The sequence below is a fragment of the Canis aureus genome, chromosome 27 (genome assembly GCF_053574225.1).
Source record: "Canis aureus isolate CA01 chromosome 27, VMU_Caureus_v.1.0, whole genome shotgun sequence".
Taxonomy (NCBI): domain Eukaryota; kingdom Metazoa; phylum Chordata; class Mammalia; order Carnivora; family Canidae; genus Canis; species Canis aureus.
The window spans coordinates 12,274,426-12,290,594 of record NC_135637.1 but is presented as its reverse complement, the minus strand read 5'-3'; the positions used below and the strand labels follow the sequence as shown (position 1 = coordinate 12,290,594).

At 43.6% G+C, this 16,169-nt stretch overlaps 1 protein-coding gene and 1 long non-coding RNA gene across 2 annotated transcripts in view; one reads left to right on the top strand and one right to left on the bottom strand.

The window, feature by feature from the left end:
- CUX2 (cut like homeobox 2) overlaps nucleotides 1-10,986 on the bottom strand; it is a 283,562-nt gene extending 272,576 nt beyond the window's left edge. Inside the window, exon 1 of the mRNA XM_077875622.1 lies at nucleotides 10,865-10,986. Within this exon, the coding sequence (XP_077731748.1) occupies nucleotides 10,865-10,873 (9 nt within the window). The 5' untranslated portion in view covers nucleotides 10,874-10,986. The remainder of the gene's footprint in view (nucleotides 1-10,864) is intronic.
- Nucleotides 10,987-11,197: 211 nt separating this feature from the next.
- LOC144299859 (uncharacterized) lies at nucleotides 11,198-15,494 on the top strand. Its single transcript, XR_013366517.1, has 3 exons — nucleotides 11,198-11,400; nucleotides 12,404-12,502; nucleotides 13,624-15,494. It is a non-coding gene; the product is annotated as an uncharacterized LOC144299859 (long non-coding RNA).
- The last annotated feature ends 675 nt before the right edge of the window (nucleotides 15,495-16,169 follow it).

The following is a 16,169-nucleotide window of genomic DNA, read 5'->3' as shown; positions in this document are numbered from 1 at the left end:
CCGCCCTCTCTCACTGCTCCTTCTTCAGATCTGAGGTTCTCACATTTCATCTAGTCAGCAAAACAGGTAGCAAAGAAAGAAAGAAAGATCTTTTGCTCCTTTGGTGAGAAAGGGTGATGTTAATCCTAACAATTTTCATTTTGTCCCTATTCTACTGCTGCACTGTTATCATCAGTGTCACTGTGGTGCCTACCATGCACCAAAGACCTTTCTAACATTCTCCCTAAATCTCACATCTATCATCGCTGTATCCATTCTGCCAATGAGGAAGCCGAGGGTCAGGAAGACAGAATAGCTTGTCCAAGTTCACTCAACAGGACAATGGCTGAGCATGGTTTAGAAATGGAGCAAGAAACCGTGCACTCTTTGTAGCCTTGCTGCAGGAGCCCTGACCACAGCTTTAGCTTTTCCTGCTGCCCCTGCTCAGGGCAGGAGGGAAAGCAATGTAGGTACTTCCAGAAGACACCATTCAGACAAAGCATAGCCAACAGGGGCTGTTTCTGTCACCCCAGAAACCAGTCCCTAAATTACCACTCTCTCAGCCTCCTTAGACCTTCTGATTTCTCAGCTCTTAGGTTACATGAAACAAAAGATGATCCACTTGTCCCCAAAGGACAGGAAAATAATGATAATGCTGCCATTTATGGCCTGCTCTTCCCAAGCTGGGCTCGCTCTGCCCATTATCTAATTTCCTCCTTGTAACAGCACTTGGAGGTAAGTATTGCCATTTCCTCCTCTTAATAGCTGAGGAAATAGGGGCTCGGAGATGGTAAGTGACTTACCCAAGGTCATCTAGCCTATAAGCAATTGATCTGGGGAACATATCCTGTTTTGTTTGATGTCAAGGTTGAAGTTCTTAACCTGAACACCACCCCGCCTTCCCTTCCTCAGCTGCCTCTAAATCTCTGTTGGGCTTTGAATTCACTTTGAATTTTTTAATTCACTTCCCAGCTGGTGAGGGGCTCAGTTAGGGTTGAAATCCAAAGTACTCTCTCCCATGCACCCACAGTCTCCAGCCTCACTCTCCAGAGCTCAAGGGGCCCAAGATGAAGGCTCTGAAAGCTCTCCTTTGAAGGTTAGGTCCCCACCCCTTCAACCTCAAAAGCCTCTGTGGAGTCCTCAGTGCCTGGGGGAGCAAAGCACTCCCCCCCCCCCACAAACATTCCCTGACCCAGGAAGCAAATCTAACCCTCCTGCTTGAGCCCTCTTGCTTCAAATCCATGGGGTCCATCAGGGTCTTTGGCAAATGTGCCAGGAATCAGGGGCCCTGAGAGGTCATCTGTCTCAGCCCCTGCCTCTGAAGACAGCATAGGAAAGAGACTCTAAAATGATCCTCAGTACCTCATGCCAGGGTCTAACCTGCTACTCATGTATCACACCCCCTTTTGTGCAGACAAATACATATTTACACATATGTGCACACACATATACACATCTGCTCTCACAGACATTGTTTGCATACACCCCTCTGCACACTCTCTTATGAGTATACCTTTACAAACACATACACACCCACCTGCATACACACCACACATTCATTCGATCACATTTGAACACAAGCCAGAAATAGATTCTCTGGGACACACCTGTGTGCCCACACAATGCTTACACAGCCCACGTGTGCATGTGAGCACACCACGCAGATACATGTGATTGTGTGTGCCTGGTGGTACCTTCTAGGGTGGGGCAACAAGGCCTCTGCTGGGGCCTTCCTGAGCCCGGCCTTTGGCAAAAGCCCCACCTAGTGGACACTTGGTGTATATGCCAACCCCACCTCCCAAGTGTGAGCGCCCTGGGACCAGGGAGGCTCTGGTCAGTGCCCAGGCTGGCTGGCAATAAGGGAGTGAACCCAAAGCTAGATTCTGGGGCAGTCCCACCGTTTTAGAGTTGCCTTTTCTCCTCCTATTCCCTTCCCTGGACAACAATTTTCCTGGCCAAAGGCAGGGAAAAGACCATTGGGTTCAGGGGAAGGAGTTTATTTTTTTTTTTAATGAAAAAAAATTTTTTTATTTTATTTATTTTTTTATTTATTTAGGACAGTCACACAGAGAGAGAGAGAGAGAGAGAGAGAGAGAGAGGCAGAGACACAGGCAGAGGGAGAAGCAGGCTCCATGCACCGGGAGCCTGACATGGGATTCAATCCCAGGTCTCCAGGATCGCGACCTGGGCCAAAGGCAGGTGCCAAACCGCTACGCCACCCAGGGATCCCAGGGAAGGGGTTTAAATTACTGTTCTTCCACTTGCTGGCGTCTCTCCCAAGCCTCAGTATGCTCAGTTATAAAATGAGGGTCCTCAAACAAGTGTTTGGAAGAAGTAAATGACATCATGGACACAAAATCAACTGCTGTGTATCTTAGGATCAGACAGCACACAATGAGTCTGAAGTCAGACCTGGGTTTAAGTGGAGATGCAACTCCTGGCTCTCCCCTTCCTGGGTGTGTGTCCTTGGGCAAGTCAGTCCACCCCTGAGCTGGTTTCAGTAACCATAAAGTAGGGGAAAGCCCCCAAAGAGGTGGTTGGAAGAGGGAAACAACTTTATAGAAGTGAAATCAATTACTTTCTACATTTCTCTCAGAAGAAGAAGAGTTCAGGGAGATAGAAGCAGGACTGAAATTAGAGGGACCCCTGTTCAAATTCTAGTGTGACCTTGAGAAAATCACTCCCCTGTCCAACCTGTCCTCATCCAACCATCTGTACAGTGGGGACCTTAGTGTTGTGGGGACAATTAATGAGATAATGCATGCAAAGAGCCTGGCATCAGTAAGCACTCCATAAATGCAGACTGCCATTTGTCAGCAGTGAGGTTTTGGGGAAACAAGTGATATCTGGAGGGGCAGATGATAGATGACCCTCAGGAATTCCATATAATAGGTTTATATTTATAACCAACTATAATTCAATCACAATGTGCCAGGTGCTATTCTAAGCCCTCTCTAGAAATTAACTGATTTAATGCACAGCAACCCTATGAAGTAGGCATTATTTTATTCCAATTTTACAGATGAGGACAGTGAGGCACAGAGATGATGTAACTTGCCCAAGGTCTAAGCCAGAGAATGGATTGTGATCCAGGCAGAGTCCTCTGGATTTCTCCTATTCCATAATCCTACAGAGCTGTCCTGTCAGCTCTGACCTCCCAGCCTCTCCTGGGAGAAGGGAACCTTCCCCAGGGGCTGAAGTCTGGTTTTATTTTTTTTTTTAAGATTTTATTTATTTATTCATAGAGACACACAGAGAGAGAGGCAGAGACACAGGCAGAGGGAGAAGCAGGCTCCACACAGGGAGCCCGATGTGGGACTCAACCCTGGGTCTCCAGGATCACACCCCAGGCTGCAGGCGGCGCCAAACCGCTGTGCCACCGGGGCTGCCCTGAAGTCTGGTTTTAGAGGGTAAATCCTCCCAGGCAAGTTCCCTACAGTCCCACTCTTCCTCCCAATTCGCAGGGAGGCAAATGGCCATGTATAGAATGTGCATCCTGGAGGGCTATGGAATTAAGATAATCTCAGGGAGGCAATAAATGCAATGGAAATAAAGTTAATTAAAGAGCATCTGCTAATCATGGGAGTCTATGTCAGAAAACTTGCATCTGCTGGAGGTTGCTAAGTGGCATGAAGGTGGAGAGAACCTGGCTGATGAGGCCTCGCCCCACTGCTGAAGCATCACCACAGAGTGGAGGGACAGATGGTGGCTCAGACAAAAGACAAATGTAAGAAAGATTAGGTACAGAAAATTGTGTACTCCACATTTTATTTAAAAGTCAGTCACTGGGAAATGGCTGCCTGATGATGCCAGTGACAAGGGAGTCACTTTTTAATGTGGCATGGCATTAGGCAGAAGCCTTGACTCAAGGCTCTTGTGCCTGAATCCTGAATCTGTGACTGCCTGGCTGTGTGGCTTAGATCCAGGTGCTTAACTTCTCTGGAGGTTGAGTTTGACCACATGACCTGCTTTGGCTAACAGAATAAGGTGGAAGTGTTGGTGTGCCAGTTTGAGCTTACATCTCAAGATATGCTGTATGTTTCCACTTGCCCTCTTGCACCGTTACCTTTTACCATGGAAAGAACATGCCTGGGCTGGCCCACTGGTCCCAGGAGGAGGATGTAAGACTTAAGGGTAGGGAGGAGCCTGGCTTCTTGGGTGACACGTGGAGGCCTACACCCCTCATCCAGAAATACCTGCCAAGGAATTACCCTGTGGCTACAAAACATACCTCTCATGCTGTACCACTGGGGCCTAATTATCAATGCAGCAAGTGGACCTCGTTCTGTTCCACTGACAGGCCAAACTCTGCAGCCCTTCCTAAGCCAGTTCTGATTTTATCAACCTTGATTTCTCCCCACAGTCACCCAACCTGGATGCCATGTAGCTTTGTGCTCTCAGCCTGATCTAAGACTGTGAGCTCCCTGAAATCTGATGAGTTCTCCCATTAGGCCACCAATTGCCCTGACAGGCTCCACCAGGGCCCAAAAGTGAGGTTTCCTGGTGCTCTCCTCAGTGTCCTTAGTGGTCTCCACCACTGGTCTGGGTTCTGGAATGCCAGCAGGTTTTGCATCCCAGCCAGTCAGTTAAAATGCCATGAGGCCTTGGGCAACTCACACAGTACCTCCAAAACCTCATTTTTCACATCTGGGAAAGGGGAGTGCTGCTCCTTTCCAGACTCAAAAGCCGTGGCATGAAGATCCAAATTGAAAAGTTTAAGTCCTGTATAAATAGCTGTAATGAGGTCCATCATTACTGACTCTTATTAACAGGTATTACTGAAAGAAACACAAAACAATCCCACTTCTTTTGCCTCAGCCTCCCCTTAACCCCTACCCTATTTCTCTTCTTTGTTAAGGCTTTGAATGTCAACTTCTTTGACAAGTTGGTGCTTCAAAAGAAACAAAGACTTAAATATCCCAATATGGCTTTGTCTAAAGAGATTTCTTTCTAAAGCTCCATGTGAGAGTCCCAGATAGGTGTTTCATAGAAGAGGATACTCAAATTGCCAATAAATACCTGAAAAGCTCAGCTTCACTAGTAGTTAGGGAAAATTCAAATTAATACAAAATGTGATACCATTTTGCCCTCATCAGATTGGCCAAGATTTTAATGCCAGATAATACTGTGTTATCAAAAATGTGGAGCAACTGGAATCCTCATGTACAGCTTCTGGTAGGGGTGTAATGGTTACAACTACCAATAACAGAAAATAATCGGGCATAATCTAGCAAAGTGGAAAACACACATGACCCATGCCCCAGCAATCTATTTCCTGGTGATATATTCACCAGGAACTCTTCCAAGTGCATCCAGCAGGGTATAAATGATTTGTATCTTTCCATAAGATTATTTACAAAAGATTGTTCATAATAGTAAAAAAAAAAACAAAGCAAATAAACAAAAACAAAGGAGAAAGGTAACAACCCAAATGCCCATCAATAGCAGACTAGATAAAATAAATTGTACTGTATTCACACAATGGAAATCTATAAATGGAGGGAATAATGATTCAGAACCACACTATTCAACATGGACGATCCTCACAAATAACAACACTTAGTGAAGAAAACAAGTTGGAAAATACAAACAGTACAATTCTATTTATGTAAAATTTAAAAGCAGGCAACACTATACCGTATATTGTTTAAAGATGCATTTTGTGGCCTCATGACAAAAGCCAGGGATAAACCTGCTGTGTGCCACTTAGCATGTGGCCCTGGGAACATTTCATTTTTCTGAACTTCAGTTTCCTTGCAGGGCCACTGTGAGGGTCTGAAATCATGTAGCAAATATATCTGGTGAATACACAAAAATTGTTGAAGATGACTGATTATTTGGGTAAGTTCTAATTTCCAAATGTCAATTTTCTTAAAACAAGGTGCCTTGGGGTCCCCAAAAATATGAATGTTGTGGAGGGAATAAAGAAGTATCTATTGTCCTGGTGAGTGTTCAATTTTTTAGTCAACACACATCCAAATGGTAGTACCTGAGCTGAAAAGAGACACAGTCCCAGCCCAAAGCATGCTCTAGAGTAAGGCCTTTGAAATTCTCTACAATCTTCCCTTCTCCCTTCTTCCAGGATAGACTGGGATGGCCAAATCAGCACCAAAAACTAGTTGTTTCTTCTTGAGGGCAGGAAGGGCTTAACTATTAAACTCTTCTAGTGTAGCAAAGAATGGAAGAAACAAAACATGTATGCTTACTTAGTAAAATGGTCTAAACATGCATATTCTTCCACATAAATTCTGCTACTGTATTGGTCAGGGCCTTCCAGAGACTGGACCAATAGGAGATCTACAGAGTAGGAGATTTATGGCAAAGAATTAGGTTTATGCAGTTGTGGGACTTGAATAGCTAAGTCTGAATCCTTAGGATTTCCATCAGGAAGAACAACTGAAAGTCCAGGATGAAGCTGCTGTCCATAGAAGGAATTTCCTTTCCTTCAGGGAAGTCTTGGTTCTGCTCTTAGGGTCTTTCAATGGATTGAATTGGACCCACCCAGATGATACAGTATCATTTCCCTTACAGTCAACTGGTTTTCAACTTCAATCACACCTACAAAACAGCTACACTCAGGTTGGTGGGTGAATAAACTGGGCACTCTTATTTAGCCAAGCTGACCCATCAAACTGACCATCACACACCTCCCCTGTAAGTTCTCTGAACCCCCCGCAAGTTTGGTGCAGCTTGTTGATCAGCACATGTTGTCAATGTGTCAAGACTTTTTTCAGTTAAACTGACTCCCCTCTGCTTTTGTCTGGATGTCAGCTTGATTTTGCTCTTTCAACTCTGTCCGAGAGTCTGACACCAAGGCCTCTGGTAGCTCTGGCTGCACATCCTTACAGAGTCATGGCCAAAATTCAAAGGGAAGGGGCTGATTAGCCAAGCCTAGGTCATGGACTATATGGTCTGTCATCCAGGGCAGTAGGTGGATAGCAAATGCGTGAACACCATGGGGTAGTTGTGAGTTGGCAGCTGCCCAAATGTGAATCGTTCTGTACTTACCAAAGTATATCTATGGTAATATCTATGACCTTCAGATATTTCTAGAGCATTCTTGGAACATTCTATAACCTCAAATCCCATGAGAAGGAAGATGGCTATCTTTCAAGTGTGTCTCAATCTTTCTGATCACTCCAAAGCCTAAGGCTCAGTGAGGTACTAGCATGTCTATAATACTTCTGTCTTTGGGGGAAAAAATCTCCCTTTTATTTAATTTAATTTTTTTTTTTAGGATTTTATTTATTTATTCATGAGAGACAGAGGCAGAGACACAGGCAGAGGGAGTGAAGGGAACCCGATGTGGGACTCAATCCCAGGGACCCCAGGATCACACCCTGGGCCGAAGGCAGGCACTAAACCCCTGAGCCACCCAGGGATCCCCAAAATCTCCCTTTTAAACAGAGAACAGGTCTCAGGCTCGGCCTCTCTGGCAGGCAAGTATTTAATTCATTACTTTACTCTCAATGTATTTATTTATATGTAGCTATTTTCTATTTATGACAAGAGATGCTAGATTTCCATTTAAAATGGTGATAGGAAGTTTCCTTTTACAAAGACTTTATTCAAGTAAAAAGTGAGCTAGGTTAGAGAAAAATATTAAGTAAATAATAATGTGTGGCACATAAATACACCAAAAATCGTGTATGTGGATGTGGAAGATTAAAGGATTATGTTGGGTGATGGCCTTGGCTTTGATATTACATGTCCCAAGTTTAAATCTAGGCCGCACTCACTATGCAAACTTAGGCAAGATACTGAAATTACCTGAATCTCAGTTCCTCGTCTATAAAATGGGAATGATGATACTCATCATCAAACTTCATAATCTGCTTTATCCAAATCCCTTTTGGAATTCAGAATCCCTCAGATTTTTAGAATACCATATACTGCATATTATGTGTAGGGTCTGGGCAGCATCCTGTGGCCCAGCATATTAATATTTCTGCAGCAAAATGCACGACTGTTCATATTAAATGGGTTGTTCTTGTGTTTTCTCTTTTAAGTCTACACATTGTACCAGTCCCGGGCAGATTCTGTGGCCAAATGTTTGCCACAAACTTGAAAATAAAAACTTTCCATATTCCAATTAAAAAAAACCAACTTTCCATATTCCAGAGTTTTGGGGACTTAGGGATTGCAGGTAAGAGCTATGAGCAGGGACCAGCTTCAGATGAAGTAGGTGGGGAGTGGACAAGACTAGGGAAACTTAAAGTGCCTTAGTCAAGCCCATGCAGGGAGGTGGCAGAGGGATCAGGGAGCAGCCAGAGGCCAGGAGGGAGCGTATAGGAAGAGGAGATGTCAGCAAAATGTGCACCAATCCCAGGAGAGATTATAAAGAGAAGATTATATAAGCTCCCTAAGGTTTCTTTGATTTCTCCTCCCCCATGACCCAACCCCCTCCAGTCCTTCTCCTCCTCCACCTCCTCTTCCTTGCTGGTGTCTGGCCTCAGAGCAGACGTAGGACTAAGTTCTAGTCAATGAAATGTGAGGGGAGATGTGCTGAAGTTAGGAAAGGCTTCTGTGGACATTTCTGTGCCTAGATGTGATGTCTAGCGTAAGGGTAGCCACACGGGGCCGTAATGGGAAGCAGGCTAAGGGTAAAGGCTGCCCAGAGGATGGTAGGGCAGAGAGCTGATGTCTACTGATCACACCAAATCAGACTTGGCTACCTCTGTACTACTTGTATAAGATAAAGAAAACCTATTATAATTTTAGAGTTGGAGTTATCTGTTATTTACATTGGAAAGGTATTATTTTGGTTATTAAGAGAAAGTATAAATCTGGAAGATGAGAAAATGTAGGGAGTCTCAAGTCATAAGACTGCATATAGGCAAGGTCAAATTTTAAAGACTTTAATACCAAATAGCATGATAGGCAGGCAGGTAGGCAGGGGGGCAGTGAGAAAGCCGGCTGGACTGGTAAGGAGATGGTTTCATTAAGAAGGTTGGAAAACTTACTTCACTAAAAACTTCCTGGTTCCATTTCTGTATTCTCAGTGGAGGGCAAATGATTGAGCTGAAGCCTAAGGGCCCTTAAATTCCTTCCCAGGATCATAGATGTTCCTACTAGGAAAGAAAGCTGGACTGTGTGGTTTGGGAAGATTCTGGGTAGACACACAGCCTTAGCAGTGTTCTGGGCTTGTCTGGCCTTCAACGTGTGATTTTGAGAGCTGGAAACGAGAAGATTTTAACTCAGAATGGCACGCGGGTGTGAAGCCGACTGCCTTGCCAGCTATTTGCCTGTATTTAAAACACATATGGGTGATATTTTTAAATATCTTTGCTGTGTGATTGAAAAACATTGCAGTTGCTACTTCGTGGACGTGGGTTTTTATGCAAACCCAGGGATGGAATGATGAGTGTATGTTGTACCTACGTGGGCTTTGCTGGAGAGAATATAAGGACAGAATGGCACAGCCTGCATAAATGTCGGGCCGAGAATTGGGGCTGGGCCATTCAACATTTAACTGGAGTGTAGGGGCTGCTGGCAAAGCTCCTTGGTTTTCTTTGAGATTGATCCCTTCCCCCTCTCCCTCCAAGAGGTTTGGGTGGCGGTATTCACTCTGGGAGTAGACATATAACCCAGGGCTGGCCAATAAATCACTCCAGCCCAGTGGTTGGTTGAGAGGCAAGCTCACGTGTCAAGGCAAGTCAATGAGGCTCAACCATGGAACTTTTAAGAACTACTGGGAAAGAAGCACTTCCCTCCTGCTCTTGTTGCTAAGCTATGAGGAGGTATACCTGGAACTTTCTAAGGCCATCTCTGTTACCACTTGAGGAGAGCTTGCTGGAAATAAAATCAAGGTAGCAGAAAAGAGAGCCTGAGAGATGGAGAGAATTCTGGATCCTGCCATGAAGTCTATCCCTGGACCATTTTTTTTTCTTTTCACTTTAAACCATAATGGTTGTCAGAGGGGAAGGGAAGATGGGATAGGAGAAAATGGTGAAGAGGATTAAGAGATGCAAACTTCCAATTATAAAATAAATAAGCCATGGGGATGGAAAGTACAGCATGGACAATATAGTCAATAATATAATAACTGTGTGGTGAGAAATGGTGACTACACTTACTGTGATGAGCATTTTGTAACGTATATAATTGTCAAATCACTTTGTTGCACATCTGAAACTAATATAATCTTATGTCAATTATACAGAAAAGTTTGTGGTACAATATATATAACATAAAATGCCATTTTAACTATTTCTAAGCACACAATTCAGTGGCATTAATTACATTCACAACATTAGGCAACCATCATAACTATCTATTTCCAAAAATTATCACCACCCCAAACAGAAACTGTACCCATTAAGTAGTAACTCCCCATCCGACCCCCAGGACTTTTAATGTTTATAAACTATAATATGCATATAGTAAAATTCTCCCTTTTTACTGTGGTTCTGTGAGTTCTGACAAACACATACAGTCACTTAACTAGCACCACAGTCAAGATCCAGAAAAGTTCTAACCCAGCTCCCAAATCCCACATTCTCCTGGTAGTCTGCTTCCTGCTCTCCCCCCACCTCAACCACTGATCTGTTTCCTGTGCCTAATGTTTTGTCTTTTCGAGAGCGGCATATAAATGCAACCACACAGCATGCGGCCTTGTGAGTCTGATTTTCCTCATTTAGCATCTAGGTTCATCCACGTCCTTGGCATATCAGTAATCTGTTCCTTTTTATTGCTAAGTAATAATTGTGCGACTGTACCTCAGTTTACCCTTTCACCAGTTGAGGGGCATTCATCTACTATACTCTGAATTTACCAGAGTCTATGTTTCTTTTTCTTAAGCTGTTGGGAGTTAGGTGTCTGTCCCCTGCAACAAAAATGATCCCGACAACATAACCGGAGAAAGCCACTTTCCCTCAGAAATTACCTCTTGCATCTATAAAATAGGAGTGCATGACTCACGATGGTGTTGACTGAAATGGAAATCTTGACTCCAAATTGCTTGAAGGAAAGAGACGATGACAATCCTACATCCCGGGGAGTCCTGACGGCAGCACCACACAACGTGGCTGACTCCACGGTGGCACAGGGTTTCCTCTTCAGGGCGAAGCAAGATGGCGGCTGCGGTTCCCTCAGGTTCTCAGGAAGTTTTCGCCGAGGGCCTGGGTGGCTTCGCCCAGAAGCACCGCCCAGCAGGTTTCTCCTCGAGCCTCATTGGCCAGAATTGGGTCACGTGTCCATGGCTGCCTCGGTAGCTGAGGAGGGGGGCGGGACCACATGATTTGCGGGGCGCCCACAGTGCCTACCACCCCCGGGAACAGCTGTTCCATTACCTTGCAGGGGTGTTTGAAGAGTCAAAGAGGGAGGATTCAGACACGTTGCAATTCTCTTGGACATTGCGAGGGAGCGTGAGCGTGGCGCACATCTTCCCAAAACTGAGACTATTAAGTGACATGGGCACAGGTGAGAAACACCGAAATGGTTCTGGCCAATGCTTTTAGGTTACTCATATGCTGCTGGTGGCAACTGACAGAAACAAAAATTGGCCTAACCAAAAGTAATTTATTAGCTCATTTAACTGGAAAGTTTAACAGTGAGCGGATGGGCTCCAGGCATAGCCTGAAGGTCAATATCAGACACTGTCATTCTCTTTCTCTGGGCTCTGATTTCTTCTGTGTTGGCTTCATCCTCAGTCAGGTCTAGCTAGCTGCTGTTGGCCCAGGCTTCCATCCTCCCAGGTTCTTGTCCCCAGGAGAAAGATAAAGCCTCTTCCTAAAAGTTCTGTCAGAAATCCTAGGGAAGGCTCTCATTAGTCTGGGTCAGATCACATGCCTATGCCTGAGCCAATCACCCTGACTCTGCTAGACTGGGCCCAAATGACACGCCCAATTCCCCGAACTGAGGCAGGGTGGTAGTGGAGGGTAAAGCCACAAGGGCATTAGGAAAACCAAAAGGCTGCTTTCCCAAGAAAGGGTAATGGCATACAGGCATAAGCAGCACTGTTTTCCACAGTCCTGGTTTTACTGATAGAGAAACTTAAATTCTAAGCAGTGGATCCAAGGCATGAACTCTAGCTCCTGAACTTCTAGCCATTATACTAATGGCCAGGGCATGCCAGGATGGTGGGTGGGTCTGTGGTTCCCTAATAATGCCCACTCCAAGCTCTCTTCATTCCCCATCCTCCTTCTCTAATGAGTCTCGCCCACTTTTCTCACATTGAGGTTTGGTCTATTTTGCAACTGAACTGCAAAATGTTAGGGGAAGGCTGTGGACTGAATTGTGCCCTCCCCCATTCAATGTTGAATCCTTAACACCTAATATCATGGTATTTGGAATGGTGCCTTTGGGAGATAATTAGATTTATATGAGGTCATGAGGGTAGGGCCCCATGATGGGATTAATGCCCTCCCAAAAAGAGACACAAGAACTAGCTGGCTTTCTGTCTCTCCCTCTCTGCCATGTGAAGACACAGCAAGAAGGCAGCTGTCTTTGGGCCAGGAAGAGGGCTTTCACCAGATCCCGACCACGCTGGCACCCTGATCTCAGATATCCAGCTTCTGGAACCGTGAGAAAATAAATACCTGATTTTAAATATATAGTATTGTATTATGGCAGCCCAAGCTGACTAATACAGGGATGGATTTAAAGCAACAAGCATTGATTAGGTACCTGCTGAGTGCCAGGTCCTGTGCAGGATACTAAGGTGCATTAGCTGAGACTTTGCTCACAAAGAGTTTAGAATCTAAAAGCTAATGTTAAAATATTGATAATAGATCCCTTCTATCTTTTCTGTAGACTTTGAGATCACTTTTATTTAAGAAAGGAAATTTCTAACTCAACCAATAACCTCCTTGCACTTTCTTCCTCTCCATCTGTCTCTACAGACAGAATAGCACGTAGACCACAGAACTTTGCATCCATCTCTCCATACTTATTTCCGTGCATGCCAGAGGAAAAAAAATGACAGCTATAAAGAGATGGCAGATGCTCTTAAGTGCCCTGTGTTCAGAGTACTCCACGTATAACCTCATTTAATCTTCAAGCTAGTTTGTGAGGCAGTCATTATTTTCCAAATGAGGAAGCTGAGGGGCTCAGAGAGGCAAAGTGACTTGCCCAAGATCACATAGCTGGGAAGCAGAGGTAAGATTTGAACTTAGATCTCTCTGATTTGATGCCCAAATTCTTAACTTCCATTGAATCTCCTTGGCTAATCAGTGCTATGGATAGGTTCACAAAAGAGATATTCATCCAAAGTTGAGACATCACGATGACCTAGATTTCTCTAAGGACAGCCATTGCTGAAGAAGCTGGCTGTGCTATGAATGGATGTATTAAGACCTTTTGATTCTCAAAGAGTTAGTAATGATATCACTTTTGCTATTCATATGAGCCTACATTCTGTGCCAGTCATTCCAATTGTTTTAACTGTCTTCCTTTCACAATCCTGTGAGCTAAGTCCTAGCATCACCCCCATTTTCCACATGAGAAAACTGAGGCTCAGTGGGGCTAAAGCAATGGGTGAGCAAATGAAATTAGGGAATCTCACAACTATAAATCTTTGAAGAAGTAAATTTTTCAAAGCCAAAGATTTTTTTCCAAAACCCTTGAGGTGCTAGAATCTCCTGAGTCTGTATTCAAAGAGAATAAGGCAAGATGGAAATTTAGAACAAAATTCTCCTCTCACAGAAGGAAGATGCTGATTGTCAACTGGGAGTTCTTGGGAAATGCCATGGGCTCCTCCCATCCCCCCATGGACTGAGGCTGGATCTGAAAATCCTGGAAGTTTTTTCCCTGAACTGAGAGCTGATGAAGGTGGGAGAGAGCCAGCTTTTAAGGGACTTTCATAGGAACTGCAACAATAGCAGTGCTGTGCCCTGTGAGAGCTGCAAATGGGGTCCCCAGCAAGAGGGAATACAGAGATGCATATGCTTGAGCTGTTCTACCATCTAAATGTCCATAATGAAAAAAACTTGTATAAAATGCAATAAAATAGGTCTGTGAATTCAGCCTTAAAAAATCATGTGCATCTGGGTTTTGTCCTGAAGAAGAAAAAAATCCATGACCAGTTTGGTGAAGTTGGATGAGGGGAGTGATTAAACAGTTATTATTGGATTTTGTGTTTTTCACAAAAATAATACATATTCATTATTAAAAATTCAAGTAATGTATAAGTAATAGTCTATCAGTTAGGAATGCTTCTGGGACAAATAACAATAAACTCAGTAAACTTGGCTTAAAAGACAAGAGTGTATTGTTAATTAACAGGAAGCCTGAAGGTAGGTAGTTCTGGGCTGGGTTTAGGGACTAAACAATATCAACAAGAACCCAAATTCCTTTGTTCTTCCTGCCCTGCTGTACTCATTGTGTTGGTGATGTCTCCCTTCATGGTTACAAGATGGCAGCCATAGCTCCAGACACCAGGTTCTCATGTCACAGTTTCAAACAGTAAGGAAAGGAGTACAATGGGGGCCAAAAAAACCCTCATCCTCCTTTATTAAATTTTATTTTCTTTCCCAGAATCTATTTTCTTCATCCACAGAGTTGGGTGGACTTCTGTTCAAGCCCTAGCTCTCCCTCTCAGTCTCTTTGAGCTTCAATTTCTCCATCCCAGAAATGGAAATAATAGTTCTTTTCCTCATAGGGTGTTGTGAGAATTAAATAAGAAAGCATGTCATGTATAATCAGCACTTAGTAGATATATGGGTATTTTCTTTTTGTCTGTCCAGATTCACCCTCCTTTATCTTTCTTCTTATTCTGTGCTGCCCCAGGACTGCAACAACAATTTCCCTTATCCTCTGGTTTCTGGTTGATATGGTCAATGGAAAGTATCAACAGGAGAGGAGGAGGGCGTAGAGAGAGGTCAGGTATTTATTTTTATAGCTTCCTCTCTGTGGGATGCTAAAGGAGGCTGAATTTCTCTCCTGAAAGCTACAGCTTCTCTCTCTCTCTCTCTCTCTCTCTCTCTCTCTCTTTCTCTCTCCCTCTTTCTCTCTCTCTCTCTCTGCCAGCTGCTCCCTCCAGGTCCGAGTAATGCCCAGATGGTAACAGCTTCCTGGGTTACTAGTCCCAGGGGGCTGCAGTATTGCTTTTCTTATACCTCTCACCTTAATAGTCTCTTTGTTAAACACTTCTCAAAATACCAGTTTGAGTATATCACCTTTTCCTGCCAGGACACAGACTGATGCAAAACACTAGCTTCTTTCCAAGGTAAATTGTTTGCAAACTTCAGTATTTTATTAGTAGTGACAAGTGACTTGTGTCACACCTCATGATTAAGAATCACCAGTCCACTTGGTCAAAAAGTAGGTCAAGTGGGATGTTCAATTGAGTTGACGGTTAGAATCATGAATTAATTCTAAATCCTTGGGCCTCTGGCCATATCCTGAGGCACAATATCTTTAAAGTGATAATGATTTTGAAAAAAAGAAAAGAAAAGACATAATTTCACATTCACATGCCCTAAACTCATGGCTGCGTATTCTTGACATCCTTCAGTTAAATGGAAAACACCAGGTTTTGAAACTGTATTGATTTCAGTGGGCATATATTATTTTACTGTAAGTACCAATGTCTGTTGTACTTAATATACAATGGATTAATTTAAAATGCATTAGTTTAATAAAAATGCATAAAATAGAATAGAATTGCATTAGCTTCAATAAAAAATTCAATTTCATAAATATTATCTCGTGTTAAAATGCATTGATTTCCAGGAAAATATATTGGTCAAAGGTAATTTACATTGGTTTGAATGGAAATGCACCAGTCTCCATACATATGTATTAGTTTAGTCAAACGTATCCAATTGTGTAAAATATCGGTTAGACTGAAATGGATTCTGACCCTGTTGTTGTCGTTGTTGTTGTTGTTTTATTCTCTTTCACTGAACAAGTATCTCCCACGCTGGCTTTCCTGTGGCCCAGTTCACTTGAAGGAATGCAGGTGGCTGAGCTTGAGGAACATTCTGGTAACTCATGGGTTTGCGAATGGATGTGCTGACTTCAGCAGCAGTTAAAACTCCCAGGGATGCCTGGGTGGCTCAGCGGTTGAGTGTCTGCCTTTGGTCCAGGGTGTGATCCTGGGGTTCTGGGATCGAGTCTCGCATCGGGCTCCCTGCATGGAGCCCCTGTGTCTCTATCTCTCTCTCTGTGTCTCTCATAAATAAATAAATAAATAAATAAATAAATAAATAAATAAATAAATAAATAAATAAATCTTAAAAAAAAATCTC